The 20,972-nt window shown below is 39.6% G+C and overlaps 1 protein-coding gene across 1 annotated transcript; it reads left to right on the forward strand.

Annotated features, from left to right (window-relative positions):
• Positions 1-519: 519 nt before the first annotated feature.
• smo (smoothened, frizzled class receptor) lies at positions 520-19,136 on the forward strand. The gene is made up of 12 exons (XM_041780798.1): positions 520-1,366; positions 5,052-5,251; positions 5,341-5,550; positions 5,650-5,822; positions 9,479-9,698; positions 9,794-9,917; positions 10,028-10,120; positions 10,448-10,556; positions 10,965-11,150; positions 12,307-12,455; positions 14,431-14,565; positions 14,654-19,136. The coding sequence occupies exons 1-12, from the start codon at positions 1,102-1,104 to the stop codon at positions 15,262-15,264; spliced, it is 2,475 nt and encodes an 824-aa protein (XP_041636732.1). The 5' UTR covers positions 520-1,101; the 3' UTR covers positions 15,265-19,136.
• The last annotated feature ends 1,836 nt before the right edge of the window (positions 19,137-20,972 follow it).

Genomic DNA, 20,972 nt, shown 5'->3' on the forward strand with positions numbered 1-20,972 from the left:
ACTCACACTTGACCTTTGACTGGAACAGTAATGTCTTTGAGTCTCTGTTTACAGTGGTAGGTCCATATCGCCAGTTTGCATGACAACAAAAACAGTGGCGTTTCCTCTGGATCGTTCCAAGAATTATTGTTTTCAGGCATGCAGACATGCTATTGTCATGTCAACAAATTTACCAAGTTATATATTAGTTTTGGTACATTCAAAAGTTCTCCAAAGTTCTGAAGACCAGCTTGGATCTTGTAGTGATCTCTTAAAGGGGTGAAGCTGCAGATTGAGACATGTTCAAGGCTCTACTGTGCTTCATCTAATAGATCTGATCATATGTGGGTCTCCATGGATAAGGGTATGGGTTGTTTTGGGGGTCCTTCAGATGTGAATCTTATTTTGGAGAAGGCCTGCCATAAGGCACATTCTTCCACTTGCAGAAAGGGGGGATGGGAGAGGACGTTTTGTTGCTCTGGCTCTCCCCCACCATGTGCATACCAGAGACAAAAAACAGCCAGACTCTGAGCTGCAAACCTGAACTCCACACCGCATTAGAATCATCTCATCAGACACCTCACAGAGAGAAAAATCACCCCCAGAAAGAGATTTAGGGTATTTTTTCATCTCGGTTTAGTTCTGGAGTGAAAAGGGGGCTGTGGAAAAAGGGGGTGGTGCATCTGAGAGAGAGATCCTATTACAGAGATCCAGACTTTTTCATGGCAAGTTTTTTTGGAAGTGGGGGGAGGGCGATTTTACAACTTTCTCGGCCTGATTCCCTCTTCAAACCAGTCTTAAATGTCTCCAAATATCGTTATTAGAGCTGGATTTTGAGTTTCGAGTGCGTCGTTTGAGGAGGTTTTTGGCGCTTTTGGAGTTTGGATGATGAAGGAATTCTTGGAAATTCATCAAGGATCGGACAAGGAGTGCAGGATAAAAAAGTTTGGGAGAACTGCGAGAAAACTTTGAAGCTGTTTTTTTCTCACCATGCTACGATGGGAAACCTACTCAAAATCCATCAAGGAATACTTAATCTTTGACTTTATTGGAAAACGCGAACACTGAGGTCGTAGAAATCGAATAATCGCATCTGTGCACAGTTATAATCTCTCTCCAAAGATGTCTCCCCAGGCACGGAGGAGCCCCATTGTTGGATTTTACGGGATGCTTTGCGTCTGGGCTGCTTGGATCTCTGGTACCAGGGCAGTTTTGTCTCCAAACGGGACATTATTTGAGGATCGCTGTAAGAAGACTACAACTTGTGAAGTTCTCAAATATAACACATGTCTGGGATCGCCTTTACCGTATACACATACATCCCTGATTCTGGCCGACGACTCCAGCACCCAAGAGGAGGCTTTTGAGAAGTTGACCATGTGGTCTGGTAAGTTTTAATGAATCCAAAACACATTTAAAGATGCTCTCTAGGATACAATTTATCACATTTGCATGAATGGGCAACTCAGTCTGCATTATAACCAACTAGAAAAGTGATCAGGTTCGTTAAATACATGCTAAGCATGGAAGAAAGAAAGATTTAATGCCAAGTTACTGTAGCTTTATTGTGATATTAGCAGAACCACCCATATTTGTTAGTGTACCGTAAAACTTCACGGTAACTCTTATGTTAACTACCGTAAATATCATAATAGACTTCAAGCTCTATTTTGTCGTACCAAAGATGGGTAAAGTAACTATCCTATTACTAAAAAACATTAATATTACTGATTGGTTTCAACTTCAGATTTAAGAACTACATTTCCATCATTTTCCTAGTTTATGGAGTAAAAATACCAGGGACTTGATTTTTAAATGTCGCAGTAAAAATAAACGAATTGCTAAACAAATAAGAAGCATGGTCAATTTGACCAAAAAAGTTCAAATAGAGTTACTGTAAGTGACCAAATTGAAATAGTAGTCCTTATTATGTCGTTTTAATGTGATAATGTAAATTGCTGTGACAATGGGCCACCACTACAAGGGGTTAGACAGAGGAAATGAAGGGCTAAGAGCCATTAAACAAAACAACAAAAGGAGTCTCTCATGGGTGCTATTTAGCAGACAATAGGAGAACTTGGCAACTAAAAGGGTTTTAGATATTCTGCTAGAGGACTTTCACATTCATAAGAAGTCATTAATGATCTGTCAGACTAGGTTACTGCCCCTCAGGTGTCAAAGACTCCAGGTAGCACATACTTGATGACATGATGTGCTACTGCTAAGGAGTTTTTGTTCGCTGGGTTGGGTTTGCTTCTGTTTTATCCATCCAGTTATCATCAACCATCCATGCTTATGAATTATGCTTTATCATGCACATACTCCCCTTTATTACTGTATTAATTCAGGTGTCTCGATCCCTGTTGATATAGTGGTCGCGGCCAAATACTTTTTTCAATAAAGTTTTGCTACACTGAGTGTTGTCAAGCTTAACTTAAAATGGTGTTTGAAGTAGTTGGTTTCAAAACTGCGACAGGAGTCCTCAATTTTCCATATTTTATACTTGTTTAGTTTCCCAAAACCAAAATTTCTACAAAAATGTTCTTCAGATCTTTTCTCTAACTCTTATACAGTCATGGACGAAAATGTTGGCACCCCTGGAATTTTTCCAGAAAATACACCATTTCTCCCAGAAATTGTTGCAGTTACACATGTTTTTGGCATACACATGTTTATTGCTTTTATGTGCATTAGAGCAATAGAAAAAAATCGAAGAAAAAAGCCAAAATTGACATAATTTTATACAAAACTCAAAAAATGGGCCGGACAAAATTGTTGGCACCCTTTTAAAACTGTGGGTAAATCATTTTATTTCAAGCATGTGATGCTCATTTAAGCTCACCTGTGGCAGTAACAGGTGCTGGAAATCTAGAAATCACACCTGAAGCCAGTTAGAATGTATAAAAGTTGACTCAGCCTTTGTGTTGTGTGCCTGTGTGTGTGTCACACCAAGCATGGAGAAGAGAGAGAGGAGTCAAGAACTGTCTGAGGACTTGAGAAGCAAAATTGTGGAAAAATATGAACAATCTCAAGGTTACAAGACTATCTCCAGAGATCTAGAAATTCCTTTGTCCACTGTACCTAATATAATCAAGAAGTTTATAACCCATGGAACTGTGGCTAATCTCCCTGGACGTGGACGAAAGAGAAAAATTGACAAAAGAATGCAACGCAGGATAGTTGGAATGGTGGATAAACATCCTCAGTCAACTTCCACACAAATTCAGGCTGTCCTGCAGACTCAGGGTGCAAAAGTGTCAGCTCGGACCGTACGTCGTAATCTGAATGAGATGAAGCACTATGGCAGGAGACCGAGGAGAACCCCACTGCTGACAAAGAAACATAAAAAAGCCAGACTGGAGTTTGCAGAAATGTACCTGAGTAAGCCTCAATCCTTCTGGGAGAACATTTTGTGGACAGATGAGACTAAGGTAGATCTTTTTGGAAAAGCATGTCATTCTACTGTTTACAGAAAACAGAATGAGGCCTACAAAGAAAAGAATACAGTACCTACCGTCAAACATGGTGGAGGTTCAAGGATGTTTTGGGGTTGTTTTGCTGCCTCTGGCAGCATGCACTCTGGTGCCTTGACTGTCTGCAAGGAATCATGAACTCTGGAGACTATCAAAAAATTTTGGGCTGCAATGTAGGGCCTAGTGTCAGAAAGTTGGGTCTGCATCAGAGGTCATGGGTGTTCCAGCAGGACAATGACCCCAAACATACTTCAAAAAGCACTAAGAAATGATTGGAGACAAAGCGCTGGAGAGTTCTGAAGTGGCCAGCAGTGAGTGCGGATCTAAATCCCATTGAACACCTATGGAGAGATCTCAGAACTGCTGTTGAAGAAGGCACCCTTCAAATCTGAGAGATCTGGAGCAGTTTGCAAAAGAAGAGTGGTCCAAAATTCCAGTTGAAAGGTGTAAGAAGCTTGTTGATGGTTATAGGAAGCAATTGGTTTCAGTTATTATTTCCCAAGGGTGTGCAACCAAATATTAAGTTGAGGGTGCCAACAATTTTGTCCGGCCCATTTTTTGAGTTTTGTGTAAAATTATGTCAATGTTGTCTTTTTCCTTTGGATTTTTTGTGTTGTTCCAACGCACATAAAGGCAATAAACACATGTATACCAAAACATTTGTTGATTGCAACAATTTCTGGGAGAAATGATGTATTTTCTGGAAAAATTCCAGGGGTGCCAACATTTTTGTCCATGACTGTATATAGTAACCCACAAATTAGTCATCATTTGGTAAATCCATAATTCTTCAGATTATTTTCTTGAATAGGTTTGTCAACTTGTATTTGAAGGAAAAAATATCCCTCTTCCACCTTTGAACACAGTGCTGTAGTCTTAATGAAACATCTGTGCCATGCTTTGGTGGAAATGTAGTACAGATCAAGTACAAGAGGATTTTGACCCTGTACAAACCATCTCTAAAGAGCCTCAGGACACTTTGTTCTGGTGTCCTCCTTTCTTACATGGTGGGTGCCAACAGAGTACCAGGTGAGGGTTGGGTATTATAATAATGACTCGTTCTGATACTACAAGTATGCAGATGATGAATAGACCACCAGATTTAATGTTTTCAGACAAAACCGGACCACGAACAAGAGCTTGGGTTGACTTATTTTAACTTTTGTTAGTTGGTAGATACTAAAAAATACCAAAATATATCTGCAAAAATACAAAGAGTGGATCTTCCATGATATTTACCCTTTAATTAGATTAATTTTGTTTGACAAAAAGTATAACAATGTGTAATATTTGGCACAGGGGACAAAGAACAGGAGAAAATCCTCACATTTAAGCAACTAACTTCAGCAAATGTTCAGTTTTACTACTAGTATTTTCTTATTTCAGTTGACTGATGAAGTAAGCAACTATTCATTTGTATAAATGACTGTACCAGTCTGTAAAGAAAGTAAATACAGATGAAAATGAGAAGTTTTTACAGATCTTTCCCATCCTTGTTACAACCTTTAAGCATGTGTACCAGGTTTAATAAAGTGCTGTTTATATCTCACATTTAACTTGAATGTTTCAGGAATTTTAAAGATTTTCCTTCTATCTTAGGTTTGCGTAATGCTCCACGCTGTTGGTCAGTCATCCAGCCATTGCTCTGTGCTGTCTACATGCCCAAATGTGAGAATGGCCGTGTTGAGCTGCCCAGTCAGACTCTGTGTTTGGCTACACGTCGTCCCTGCAGCATTGTGGACCAGGAGAGAGGCTGGCCTAACTTCCTCAAATGTGACCAGTTCCCTGTGGGCTGCTCGGTATGCTCCGCTGTTATGTAATAACCCTGAGATAGAACAGTGTGTTATCTAGTCTGGCTTGAGTTAAATCTCATGTCTTCTGTGTGCAGAATGAGGTGCAGAAGCTCAAGTTCAACACGTCAGGACAGTGTGAGGCTCCTCTGGTGAAGACGGACATTCAGTCGAGCTGGTACAAAGACGTGGAGGGCTGCGGCATCCAATGTGACAACCCGCTTTTCACGGAGGAGGAGCACAACGACATGCATGCCTACATCGCTTATTTTGGCACCATCACTCTCCTCTGCACCTTCTTCACACTGGTAAGACAAAACTACAGTACCCAGAATTATGCAGGGGGTTTTGTCAAGCATTTATATATCGAAATAAACTTTTCAACCTTCTTCTGCTTTCCCTCTCAGGCCACATTTCTTGCTGACTGGAAGAACTCTAACCGTTACCCGGCTGTCATCCTCTTCTACATCAACGCCTGCTTCTTTGTGGGAAGTATTGGCTGGCTGGCTCAGTTCCTGGACGGGGCACGAGAAGAGATTGTGTGCAAAAGCGACAACACCATGAGACTTGGGGAGCCCTCGTAAGTGAAAAAGTTATACTGATCTGTCATGAGATTATGCTGAGCTCGGATTTGGTTTGATCTCAGTTGTATCTCCACCTCAGCTCATACTGGTGCAGCTCTCTGCCTCAGACAGCTTGTTTTTTGACTATTTTTGACATTTTCAAAATCCAAGGATGTTTTTACACCTCAAATTTGGTTGATTAGGTTCGAGTCATAGACAAGTTTGGTACATTGTCGCATAAATATGTAAAGTTTGGTCTTTGTTCAAATGGGGATGTTAGCAAGTGGGCCAATGATGTATGAGCAGAAAACTCTCTAATTGGTCTAAATTTCTTGCAGTTTATGACTAGCCAACATCTATAGAATATAGATCTATGCAAATGTGTTACTTGGATTTGAGATAAATGTGTATGAGGTTAATTCTGAGGCACAGATAAAACTTAAATAAATAAATTGCTTGAGGAGGACATTTTTTTTAAATTATGTCACATATCAAAACCATCAATGTGATGAGAACAACCAGCTGTAATAAGTAAACAACTGCAGGAGATGATGTTTAACCCTCTGGTATCCCTACCAATTGCTGCCTCATTTTCCTCCTGGTAGGCATAAATGCACAGGGAGGTTATTACTGTAAATAAGAAAGATAAATTAGTTTATTTTTAATTGTTTTATTTTTTCCTTGTTTCGTCAACTTGTGCCTTTAACAAAAATACCAGATACTCAATAATTGTCATATCTTTTAACTCTTTAAATGCCATGTTTGTAATGTAAACAAAGTTTTTTGATGAAAAAACACAAATTGATTTTTTTCAAGATACTACACTGTAAGTAAAAAACTTATTTGTGGATGATTGCGGCCTGGCATATGTCATTGATTAGTAGCAACATTGATTGAAATGCATTATTAGTTTTTTTGTGAGGTCAATTATTCTAAAATACTCACATTTTTCACCCTTCTGTGCATAAATGCTCACCTTTAAATCATGCTATGAAATATCATACATTTCAAAAATGTTTTACTGTTATTGAATTATATTTTTCTCGTTTAAGGTCAGCCCTAATCATAAATGTCAAATACTCATTCATTTTATTTATTTTTTTACCCTTTAAATGCCATGTTTTATTCATAATGTGACTGCATTTTTAGATGCAAAATTCATAAAAACATGATTTTTTTGCAGGTTACTACATGAAAATTAGATAACATATTTTTTGATTATAGCAGCCTGGCATATGTCATCGATCTGCACATAAACAAAACCTCAGAGATTTAGTGAGAAGTGGAGCAGTGGGCAGTATAACACTGAAATCTGGTGGAAAAAAACATGTATTTCCTGCCCTCTGCCATATATGGTAAAAGTGATGTCACAGGGTAAATAAATGGTCCAGGTACAAATGTAGAGCCCAAACTCTCAAATGTAGCCCAGACACCAGAAAATGCATGATTCATGTCTTAATGGCGTATGGATGGTTTGAATTGTTGATATTAACGCTATAGAAGAGGTTTACTTTTTTATGTTTGGCTGATTGTTGTGGCTGGGACAGAATTTTGAAAATTGTGCAAAAATGAACAAAAATACAATACATGATAATATTAATTGCGAAAGAGGCAGAGGTATTTCAAAAAATATCAACATAGTGTGCATTTTTGGCTCGAGGGGTACCAGAGGGTTAACAGAGATCCAAAAAACAGATTTTCCTACAAGAGAGGCATACTGAGCGTGCTCAACAGCACATGGGAGTAATACCCAGTTAAAGTCAGGTTCATTACCTTTTATATTGCTCACATAGACAGCAGCCTGATGAGTGGAAGAAAAAAAAAAAAAGACACTTTTAAAGTTCGGTCAGGTCTGCCTGTGGGCTTTAACACATATTCATCTGGCTGTGTAAACTAGTTCAATCCAACAAAGCCTAGCAAGGTTAAATTGAGGTTGGTTCAGGTTCTCACTTTAGTTGAACTGCACCAGAGTCCAAATAAAAGCAGACCAAGTCCCCTTTTCCAGACAGTCTTGGTCCAGTTGTATGGTCCTCACCAAAGTTTGTTGGATGGCTTTTACACCAGCATGGACAAACCTCCCTAACTGGAGTTTAATTTGTTCCAGCCATACCAAGCAGGTTAGGCTGGAGGTATTCTTGCTGTTAACTATGCTGGTGCATCATGGCTGCAATGTGTCCCCAGCATCAGTTTGATGCACGCAAAAATTACCGGACGTGGACAACAATGCGGTTTACGCATGACTGGTCAAGGCAATGTAGAGGTGAGGGTGATGTGGCGGTCAGCACAGCAGCAGAGATAACAATAGCAGAAAGTTTGAAAGACAAACTGCTAAACCAAGGCCACAATTCTCCACAAGTGTACAATGTGTGTTCTGTACAGAAAAGTCACTACACAGAGATACACACGCCTGTCAAACTGGGACCGACAATTCTGTTTAGAAGCTGATGTTTAAACCTGCAAAATAATAAAGATCAGGTTGTCATTACAGTTCAAAAAGTAACCGTGCAAAATGATGACATTCTGTCAAGTGTGTCCATGGCGTATTTATTAGGTTAGTTTTTATCTAATATATAACTGAGGTGGATATTGTGACAGATTCTTTTTGTAGCGACCTCATCTATGAACGCAGGCGGCTGAAAGTCACCAGTTAGCACAATGACAAATGAACCGATACACCGAGAGAGCTATGTCCATGCACGTAGGAAGTTGTTGGAGAAACAAAGTGCAAATGGTGTGTTGTGACTGCCAGTCATCAGCCTGAGCTGATCTAATGTTATCATTGATTATAGATGTTAATATAAAGTAAGTTCTGATCTCAGTATTAACATTATTGGAACCTCAAGTGTCTCCTAGTTTGCAATTTACACCTTACACATCAGGTATTTGAATATGGCCTCAGCTTTATCAAGTGCCCTCTAGTGGTGTCCAACAATGCTCATTACACAGCCAGACACATGCAGACTTAAGGTGAAACAGCAAGTTTATCTCCAGCCTTAGTGAAAGCATTCAAAATCTCTATATTTGTCTTTAAAATTATGATAAATACCACATTTTGTCCACAGGTTAGCGCTGTTGCCTCACAGTAAGAGGGTCCCTGGTTCTCTTTCTGGTTAGGGCCTTTCTGTGCTGAGTTTGCACGTTCTGCCTGTGCACACGTGGGTTCTCTCTGGGTACTCCGGCTTCCTCCCACCACCAAAAACATGCTAATTAGGTTAATTGGTGACTCTCAATTGGCCGTAGGTGTGAAAGTGAGCGTGCCTGGTTGTCTGTCTATATGTCAGCCCTGTGATTGACTGGCGACCAGTCCAGGGTGTACCCCACCTCTCACCCAATGACAGCTGGGATAGGCTCCAGCCCCCCGCAACCCCAAATGGGATAAGCGGTATAGAAAATTTATGAATGGATGGATGGTTATTTACTTTGTTGGCGTTTTCTATTACACGCCTACTCTTGCTTTGAAAAATTCCTCATTTTGGGCTTATTTTGGGGCCTTTTAACACCTTTACTGGGGAGAAAGGAAGGGGATAGAGTTGAAAAATGGAGCGAGAGTAGGGAGTTATGTGCAGGAAAGGAGCCACAGGGCAGAATTATACACAGCAGTTCCTAACTTCAATGCAAAACTTGACTAACAAGTAAAATCCTAATCAAATGTATGTTATGCTGTACTCTGTAGGTCCTCTGAGACTCTCTCCTGCGTCACCATCTTCATTATCGTGTACTACTCCCTCATGTCGGGTGTGATCTGGTTCGTCATGCTGACCTACGCCTGGCACACGTCCTTCAAAGCCCTTGGCACCACCCACCAGCCGCTCTCTGGCAGAACTTCCTACTTCCACATGGTCACCTGGTCCATCCCCTTTGTCCTTACAGTGGCCATCCTGGCTATCGCCGAGGTCTGACACTGAACATTGTCTCCCATTTTTTTCCCCTTGGCCCACACAGTTCTCGCTTTGAGTTTCATGTGGACCTGTGTTGTGTTTCTTCTTAGGTGGATGGAGACTCTGTGAGTGGCATTTGCTTTGTGGGCTACAAAAACTACAGATACCGTGCTGGCTTTGTGCTTGCTCCCATCGGGGTGGTTCTTGTTGTCGGCGGCTACTTTCTCATCCGAGGTGAAGAGCTTTTAAAACAATAGATACAGTCAAAGAAGCAGCACAGTTTGGTGTTATCTTGTGTCTAGACCTTTTATGTTTTGTTGACTTCATGTGTGGTTCTCTTTTAGGTGTCATGACTTTGTTCTCCATAAAGAGTAACCACCCAGGACTTCTGAGTGAGAAAGCAGCCAGCAAAATCAACGAGACCATGCTGAGACTCGGTAGGATCTCTGCTTGTTTACTTCTGTAAATCTGCTTGTTTTGATGAGAAGGACAAAGAAATCAAACATTTAAAGGGTCTGGCGTTGACTCACTAAACAGTGATTATTTACTCATCTGATGGGTCATCATTTTGAGCTGTGGCCGCAGATTTAATGCTTTTTAAATGAGGAAAAGAAGCAAGAAAATTACAACTTCTGATAATTTTCAGTGATGTTACCCCTTTTTCTCCACATTTTATGATAACTTCCTATAGAGTGTGTTGTGAATTCTGTTAGGAGTAAAGTGTCAAGTATCTTACATCTGATTTGGTTTGTTTTCATTGTCAGGCATATTTGGATTCCTCGCTTTTGGCTTTGTTTTCATCACCTTTGGCTGCCACTTCTACGACTTCTTCAACCAGGCTGAATGGGAGAGGAGCTTCAGAGAATATGTGCTGTACGTTTTCAATCTCTTGTCACATAAATCCTGTGATTTTCTGCTTTTTAGAACATTTGTCACATCATGGCATATCAGCAAAGGTTTACACCTGCCTGCAGCAGACTACTTAGACAGCTTAACCATCTACACAGAAATCCACAAATTGACGCTACTGAGGCTCCAAACCGCTGCTCAACCGCTCGGTACGCAGTGGTGAATGCAGCCCTATTACCCCACAGTGTTGACACTGGCTGGGCTGGAATTAATTCAGCCTCAAAAATGTAAACCTCTCTCTCTTACGCTCACATGTAAAAGAATTTATTATTCACCAGATGAAGCATTTGAATGTAACTCATGTAAGCAGGAGGTGTGGGAGGAACACCACGGCGACATAAGACTGATCATCTCTGTGATTTCTATCAACAGGTGTGAAGCAAATGTCACAATCGCCTCCCAGACCAACAAGCCGATCCCAGAGTGTACGATTAAGAACAGGCCCAGCCTGATGGTGGAGAAAATCAACCTGTTCTCCATGTTTGGGACAGGAATTGCTATGAGTACCTGGGTCTGGACCAAGGCCACCATCCTCATCTGGAAGCGGACCTGGTGCAGGTAAACATAGTTTAGTTATCATTGAAAAATATTGTGTGGATGCCATTGTACTCCAAGAAAATGAATGGAAAGGACTGGGTTTTTTTGTGTTGTTTTGAAGATTTCCTAACAGACTATTTTAAGACTTTTAAGAACCAAGCAAAAGTCCATTGCTAATATCAAAAACACCAAAATGCTTAAAAACTGTTGTGATTGATAAGATATTCTCAGTACTGCCTCAGTATGTTTACATGCAGGTAAAAGAAGTCAAATTATTGTGTCTGAGTAAAACTCCACTTTTGAAATGCATGTAAACATGTTAGTCTGGCTGAAATCATACACTTCAGTTGGAGCAGACTTGGCGGGGGATTCTGAGAATACTCTAGTCACCAGGCTGGGTTTTGACCTGCAAGTTAAACAGCGTAATCGCTACAGGTAGCAGAGGTCACATTGTTGCCAAACCTCAGATATAACCACATACTAGAGGGATAGGTGGCATCACGTTTGTACCAAAAGCAAAGCATAGAGTGTGAATGAAATTTACAGAGCCATTTGACAACCAGTTAGCTGCTTTCTAACTTGCTAACAAGTTCACCAAGATAAAGGGTCATAGTAACATGCTGAAAATTTGAGACCTGGAACTCTTTTGGGGCCCAACAAAACCCTTGTACAACCATAATATGAGACTCAAATATTTACTTTCATTTTTTAATTTAATCAAAAAAGAATTTCAGTGGGAACACGTGACTTTCAGAAACATAAACATTACTTGGACAAGTGTTTTGCGGGGTCTTGTTTAGATCAAGTCACTTAAATTTTCTTATCAAATATTGTTCTCTATAAGCGTACTTTGTGGTTCAGCAAGCTCTTTCTTAGGAGTATTAATGCTTCAAAAGCCACATAAAATTCTTTGAATTGGCAAGCAAGTGGCATAGAAGGATGTTTAACGGAGAGCCACCAGTTAATCCAACACCAGTTGACTTGTGACACCGGTTCCATACGTCAGACAAACTAGATGATAAAAAGGTGACACGAATAAAAACTCCTGGCTGGGTTTTTCATTTCTGAGACTTAAAATAATAAAATGTAATCAAGTATTTATTGTCATTAAAAACACTATTAAACATTATTTAATTTTTCAATATAGTTTATAACTGTATTTGTACTCCTGTGTTAGGATTATTGGCCGCAGTGATAACGAGCCCAAACGGATCAAGAAGAGCAAGATGATTGCCAAAGCTTTCGCGATGAGAAAGGAGCTTCACAAGGACCCTGAGAAGGAGCTGTCCTTCAGCATGCACACAGTGTCCCATGATGGACCAGTGGGTGAGTACTCCTGAGTCTATAAAAACTAAATCTAACCATCTATTGTAAAACAGATTCAACTGTTAAGTAGAGCTCAATTAAATGTAATTATGATGTAAAGTTTGCATAGATTTTTGATATACTATCCTCTATCTACACTATATTGCCTCAAGTATTCAGTCACCCATCCAAATAATTGAAATCAGGTGTTCCAATCACTTCCATGGCTACAGGTGTATAAAATCAAGCACCTAGACATGCAGACTGTTTCTACAAACATTTGTGAAAAAATGGGTCGCTCTCAGGAGCTCAGTGAATTCCAGAGTGGTACTGGGATAGGATGCCACCTGTGCAACAAGTCCAGTCGAGAAATTTCCTCACTCCTAAATATTCCACAATCAACTGTCAGTGGTATTATAACAAAGTGGAAGCGATTTGGAACGACAGCAACTCAGCCACGAAATGGTAGGCCACATAAAATGACGGAGTGGGGTCAGCGGATGCTGAGGCACATAGTGTGCAGAGGTCGCCAACTTTCTGCAGAGTCAATCACCACAGACCTTCAAACTTCATGTGGCCTTCAGATTAGCTCAACAACAGTGCGTAGAGAGCTTCATGGAATGGGTTCCTATGGCCGAGCAGCTGCGTCCAAGCCATACAAGCGTACACGGGGTGCGACCTAATCACTATGCCTTTTGCGCCCCATGCAACACATTTTGTGTTGTGTTTTCACATTTTGTGAAAAGATACTACACCATGTTTTATAGACAGGAAATAACAGAAACTAATGGGATCATATAAATCATCCAACTTTACTGCTTAACCCTCTGGGGAGGACTGGAGCCAATCCCAGCTGTCATCCTGGTGTGGTCACCAGTCAGTCACAGGACGGGCATTTAGAGACAAACAAACACGGTCACATTCACACGTGCAGACAATTTAGAGACAAATTCTCCTTTTTGGCATGCCTTTGGTCTGTGGAGGAAGCTGGATAACTGGAGAGAAGCCACATGCATGGGGAACAGGTCCTCTCCAGTCATTTGAACCTGGAACCACAGTGCAACCCTAGATAAAAACATAGACTAAAACAAGAAAAAAATAAATTGATTAAAGAATGAAATCAATAAAAAACAGTGCATTGTTAGGAAACATAAAAAATGGAGAAAAAGGTCAAGAAAAAAAATTCCAGTGGTTAAAAGTGTTAAACCAACAATAAATAAAATTTAAAAAAAAGATAAAAGCCAATACCCCAAATTAAAGTCAGCCCTGCGATTGACTGTCGACCAGTTTAGGGTGTACCCCGCCTCCTTCCCAATGACAGCTGGGATAGATTCCAGCCCCCCAAAACCCCCAATGGGATAAATGGAGTAGTAAATAATAAGATTGGTTGATTTCACATTAAATGCAGAAAATTTAAGCAGGACTTCATATTTCACTCTTACATTCAAAGTTTACCTGAGCCAAAACGCTAAAAATTCAGTTTCTTTGGACAACTTCAGCCATATTTAGTCACTGATTGGGTTAATGTCTTTAAGAAGCAGCTCTAGTTGTAGCACTGTTTCTTATAAGATGTTCTTTGTAGTTCAGCTGGCTCCACAGACTGTTGCCTTTCTTTCCATTTTATTTGTGTGGCTTCTATAAAAAGTGCATATTTCAAAACCTTGGTTAGATTCCCTCTCAGCCTTGTTGTGTTAAGAATTTGATGTCACATATGGTGCAGTTTCTGCTTTCGTTAAGGCGTCACAACCTAATTTGAACCACAACATGTTAGTATTTCTTTCATGTTCAGCCCACAGAACTTTTTTTTTTTTTTTTTTTTTTTGCTTTTTTTGGTAAATACACGGTCCACTAACTTATGTCTGGAGCTGTGAGGTTTCTGTGGCTGCTGTGCTTGTTTATCTCGGAGAAGTTCAGAGTTTTATATGTTGGATTCAAGTATATATCCTCACTTGAACCACTACAGAATTTTTATGGTTTGTCTTTCTTTTTTTAATAGCTGGAATTAATTTTGAGCTAAACGAGCCGTCGAATGACATGTCGTCAGCCTGGGCGCAGCACGTGACCAAGATGGTGGCCAGACGGGGGGCTATCCTGCCGCAGGACATCTCTGTCACTCCTACCGGTACACCAGGTGAGAGAGGGAGGACTCCTCTTTACCCTCTTAACCCTTCCTCTCCCTTTTAACCTCCTTTGTAATCATCATCCTTCTTTTTCCCTAGTCCCCCCTCCTGAAGAGAGGAACCGGCTGTGGATGGTGGAAGCGGAGATTTCCCCTGAGATGATAAAGAGGAAAAAGAAGAAGAAGAAGAGGAGGAAGGAGGTGCGTCCAGCAGAGGAGGTAGTGGACCACCAGCCCTATCACCAGCGGGAGTTTGGTCGCAGCTCAGTGCCTCGCCTCCCCAAACTGCCCAACCACCGGAGTCTGGTGGCTAACCTGCGGGAAGTCCAGAAGATGGAGCAGGAAGTCCTGCCAGGGTCCTTCCCAGACTTCCAGCCCTGTCACTCCCTGTCCTGTGAGGAGAGGGGTCCCTTCCCACCCTACCAGAGCAGCTGGAACAGCCATGGCAACAACCAGCTCTCTAACCCTTTCACTTACGACGACCGCCCGGAGGATCTGGGTCTCGGCCCACGCTGTCCTCCCTCTGCCTCCACCTGGCAGCCTGGTGGATCCTCCAGATACCCCAGAGAGATGGAGCGTACAGACGGGCTGTCAGAGAGGATGGCTCATGTGGCTCGGGTACCTGCAAGCCGACGTACCGGTTATGGACCCGTTCACTCCCGGACTAATCTAATGGAGGCGGAGCTTATGGATGCTGACTCTGACTTCTAAGAGTGAAAATTCATTGGCTTTGCTTTTTGGTACACCAACAGTAAGCTACAAAAAGTGCTGGAAACTTTCAAACTCTTACTAAAGTGCACCGAATCCCACACAGCCAGAGGCAAAGATGGAACTAAACTGGTCGATTTTTTGTTTTGATTTTGTTTTTAGAGAAAGTAAAGGGACAAAGTAAAAAAATTGTGAATAAGTTAAGGAAAAATATTTTTATACTTTATTTGTGTCCAAAAAAAATTCAAAGGCAACTCCATGAAAACAGAAAAAATGGCAGCTAGACATTGTATGGCTTGAAACAAAATTTTCTCTCTCCTGAATACCCCTTGCATTCTTCAGTCAAGGTGTTATGAATGATGTTTTTACTTCAGAAGGATACCAGACAAAATCAAGTAATCCTCCCCATTTTATACCACAACAACATGGAATTGGATAAATTCTTGTTTTAATTACCAAAAAATTACATGCAAACTTGTCTAAATGACACAGTTTACTGTAGTTATGACTTCCAGGAGTGCCTGCATATTTCAATGGATCTCTTCTCTCTTACTCACCTATCTTAAGCTGATGTAGTTTTCTTTCAAGTTTAGGTACTTTTTGATAACCTCACTCATTTAAATAGCAGGGATTTTTTATTTAAAAACATGTGGAATCAAAAAAGCATCAGAGAGTTTAAATTTTTGACAATATTGGCACATGTGAAGACAAAGGCAGTCAGCAAAACTCTAGAAAAGGAAAGAAATTCCTGAACAACTTGTAACAATGGCTAAATCCAAGTCTACTTTTGTTATATTCCGCTGTAAATGACCCAATCACTCGATTCCCATTTGTATTAATGGCATTATTTTTGACTCAGTAACTTGAGGTCCTAACTTTTTTAGAAAGTAATATATATGCTCATAGCACAGAGACTGCTGCAGGCATTTGTAGCATAGCTGGTTACATGATTTTGCCTTTCTGCTTTGGATTTATTATAGAGGTAGTGAGCTGATGCAAACCAGAATGGCTATGGAAGCTACAAAGTGAGTTTTCTGAGGGACTAAACAAGTTAAATGCTAGGCTAGGAAGCTAGTACCAACATCTCATCCATATGTTTCATAGTTAGCATAGCACACAGAAGTTAGCTATGACATTAGCCACCATGTAAAGTGAGGTACCACCCTGTGCTTCTAATGCTGACATGATGGCAGATCCATACCTACCCATTTTGACACAGTCAGCTTGATTGTTTATGAGAATGACTCACTGACGCTTTATTTGTGTGGGCCCTAATTAACTAGTCATTATAGTGTAATAAGTGGTAGTTATCTAGTAATTATTCAAGATTAAGGTGGTAATTGCCAAGTATCAAGGTGGCATTTTACCAGTTAACAACTCGGCAATATTAAGGAAGTATTTACCCAGAAATAATGTATTAATTATCAAGTAATTTCTGATGATATTGTGGCAGTTCTCTGGTTAATAGGAGGTATTTTACTCTAACCGTTACCCTAACCAAAACCCCAAACCTTGTAATATTGTCGCAGCTCTCTGGTAATTAGGTGATATTTTACCCTAACCCTAAAATTTATTGAAAATTATTTGAGAAGGACTCACTTTATTCACTAGCGGCACAAAATATAAAATCCTGGGAATTATCAAGCAACTTATACAGAAAACTATCATCTTATTTCTAAGACTTTACCAGATAAAGTAACACCTAATTACCAGACAGATGGTATATATTTTTTGTTGTTCTGGTTGGCTGTCCCATTGTCAGCGACGGCAGTTCAGGATCCTATAGAATCACAGAATGCATAGACCCATTTCATCAAGCCAATCTCCAAACTTTACCCCAACTAAATCAAATACATGGATGAATTTGCTAATAAAAAAAAAAGCAAAATTTCAGGTAACCGGCCACACCTTCCTCTTTTCCTTAGATATTGATTCACTTTATACTGACACAGGCCTCGCTGACATTCATCATATTTTCAGTGAACACCAAGACTCATTCAGCTCCAACCCAATGTATTACAAGGGTTAGGGTAATATACCACCTATTTACTAGAGGATTGCCACAATACTACAATTAATTATTTGATACTTCACACATTATAACTAGGTAAATACTTACAAAATATTACCAAATTTCCACATTATAACTTGGTAATATGAAACTTACTACAAGGTAATTACCACATTATTCTTGAGAAATTACTAGATAATTTTCCTTTCTACTATAGATTTACTAGATAATTAGGGCCCACTGAAATAAAGTGTTACCAATGACTCAGCTGTGTGGATGGAAAGTTGTCTGAATAGATGGGTGACCAGATGCATCTGCCAGAAAAGTAATACACAAGTTTGCAGTGGTAAAATTAAGGCCATTTTGGAAACAACAGCTGAACACTTTCCTCACAAACCAAGTTTTGTTTTTTGTTTTTGTTTTTTGCATTGTTCTGGTTTCAGCTCCGAAAACCAAAGTGTTCCCAAATGAGTGAGTTTGTTTTGTCTTGTAATCTTCTTGAAGAATAAGGATCAGTCAGTTAGATTCAGACTGTCATTTCCATGATAGACTGTCAGCAAACCTGAGAGTGAAATGCCTTTTCTGTCTCTTTTGAGACGAATTGAAATGGCTCCCTCTGCTTTTCAATTAAAGTGAGACCCAAGACATGACAAAATAAGCACTACTCAACATTTGGCACACTAGTCATTTAATCCTGTTTTTCTTATTTTCATGGTCATGGGAAGCTCAAACTGGAGATGAAATCCAAACTCGATTAACCAGTCACTCAGTGAAATATTATACTTTCTTTCCCGTATTTAGTTATTTAACTGCAAAGTAAAAAGAGCTTGCTGTTTTTAGAGGAAAAATTGTCAGTTGCTCTCTGCTTTACCTATTTTACTGATGTTGCATCTGCAGCACCCAACACTAAAGCCACATGGTCTTAAAGTTAATCTGTAAATGACTGCATGAGAATAAAAACTGAAACTACCAACAGCAACTTTTAACAGAAGTTACTGCCTGTTGCCTGGTGCAAGAAACCAACCGCTCATTGTTTGCCATGAGAAGACTGAAAAGAATCAAATGCCCATCTTTTTCCTCATTGAGTTCATCAGAGTTTTTTATTGTACAATTATTTTAAAGTGTTATTTTTTTACAGCAGTATTTCTACTTTTGTCTATCTGATGTAAATATTCACTCTTAACTGGCCCTCATAGGTGCTTGCCAGTTAGAAATCTCTCTATGATCTACTTTAGACTGCAGATGACTTAGGAGTCACACTAAATGTTTTTGTTTTCTAGTCTCTTCTGTGTCTTTACTGTATACAGGATGTTTGTAGACTCCTCACTAGGAGTGTTATTTGTACAGATTTATATATCAATCACTTGATTACTCTGCTGATAAAAAAAAACACAAAGGGAAAAGTCAACAGTTGTATTAAAAAGTTGTCACTGTACTTGTGCTGTAACCAAAATTTCACCTAGTATTGTTTTATTCTCAGCATGGATAAATGATGCTATAGGGGACTGGGATAGCCGTACTCTTGGCTAATGAAATGAGCCAGTGTGGATGTTTATAAGAAGATTTATTTATGTTCTAAGCTAGCACACTGCTATAAATTTAACATCATAGAAAGTTTTTAAAAATGAATTTAGAATGGCTGATATCCATCCACAAAGGTCAAATGTTATAAATAAATTACAGGAAGGATATCATCTGAAACTGTCATTCCCTTTGAAATGTGTAATCCTGTTTTCACAAATTATTAAAGACATAGCCCTTGTGTTTGTTTTCATCTAAGTCCACCATCTGTGTGTTTAAAAAAAATACTGTTACTTTGACCGTGCAGCTGTATGTCTTGTTTTTATATGTCAATAAAAGTAATAACCCTACATTTTTTTGAGTACTGTGGCAGATTTTCCACTCACATTTTCTAGTTTGGACCTTTGACTTCCAAAATTTGCTCACTTCATCCTTGAGTCAGACTGGACATTTAAGCAAAGTCTGAAGAAAAAAAAAACAAGGCATTGTTAAAATATCACATTCACAGCTAAAGTACATGGACAAGGAAATGAACATGAGGCCTATGGGCATTGACCTTTGAGCTTGAAAATGTAATTACATCTCCATTGAGCTCTGAGTTACTGAGCTCTTCAGAATAACCCATTTTATATCACAAATTTGGGTACCTATTGGGTATGAAGGAGGTGGCTGGGGTGGAGGAGGGTTGCAGAGAGAGAGGTTGTGGCAGAATGAGGGAAGAAGATCCAGTCCCTGACTGGACAGATGGAGTTCAGATGGACTGAAATCTTGAAACAAATCTCCAGCCTCCTGCAAGGGCAGAGGCATCAAAATTACATTTGTAGCCTGTATGTTTTTCTGTTATACATTATGGTCCACGAAACATAACTCATGTCTCTAGGGAAAAGATAATTCATTTGGGAGGGTAGTTGCTGCTTGACAGGCAAATGATTGACCAAGGGTAAAATCTGCCAGTGATGGGTTGCTTGTGAACGAGCTGGTTCAAAGAGCTAATTGTTTTACGTGAATAATAAGGGCCGGATCCCGTTTGAGAGACGTTTTATATTTTCATAACTATTATCATAATTGTTATTATCATTTTTATAAAGATTGTGTGTGTCTGTGTTATTTGATTGATTTTTAGGGATGATCTTTTATCCTCTACCACAGGCACGTCATGCATTAAGGACTCATGTGTGATGGTGTAACATTGATGTTTTATGTCAGGTGGGTCATACATCCCAGCCAGTGAGCAGATTTCATCTGACCACAAGGTGTTTTGGGGAGACAGTAGATTTTGAGAAGTTATTACCTGATATTTTCATCAATTTTAAAAATTGATCATAGTTGGAGTAGAATACCTGTCCAAATATCAGTCTTATGTTATAGCATTGCTAAAATTGGTAGGTCAAATGAAGCCAAACTGCTACCCAAATGAAGAGCCATTTAGGAGCCGAAAGAGCCGGCTCTTTTTACTGAGCCGAGCCAAATGAGCCAGATCACTGAACAGAGCCTAAATTTCCATCACTAAAATCTGTAAATGCAGTGGTTCTCAACCTTGGGGGTCAGGACCCCCTTGGGGGTTGCGTGAGGGTCACCAGATGCCTCAAGATAACTAAGAATATATTTTTTTGAATTACACTGTTGCCACTTCACACCAACTTTACCTAATGTTAACCCTTTTTCTTCACTTGTTAACACCAATTTTGCAAACGTGAACACACTTTTGCAACCTAAAAACCTTTTTGTTTTTGTCAATTTTAAACCCTGTCCACCACTTTTTTGCCTGTTTTTGCCACTTCTAAACCAATTCTTGCCAATTTCTCCCATTTGTGCCTCTGTTGACCCATTATTGCCACTATTAACCACCTTTTTTTTACCCCTTTTTGCCAATTTGAACCAGTTAACCAGTTTTGTCAGTTTATATCATTTTTTTTATCCCATTCCACCTTTCCACTAAGTTTTTGCTCTTTGAAGCAATTTCCACCGCTTTTTAATCCCCTTTGACAACTTTTTGTGCCCATTTTTGCCCCTTTACCCATTTATTTTCGTTAAAAATCTAATTTCACCACCTTTTCCACCATTGTTTTTATTATTACCCAATTTTAGCCATTCTTAACACATTTGAAATATGTTTTTAGACAAAATGTTTCATTTTTAAGAAGGCTATTTAGTAATCAATAAATAAAAAGACTTGTTT

The sequence above is a fragment of the Cheilinus undulatus genome, linkage group 23 (genome assembly GCF_018320785.1).
Source record: "Cheilinus undulatus linkage group 23, ASM1832078v1, whole genome shotgun sequence".
NCBI lineage: Eukaryota > Metazoa > Chordata > Actinopteri > Labriformes > Labridae > Cheilinus > Cheilinus undulatus.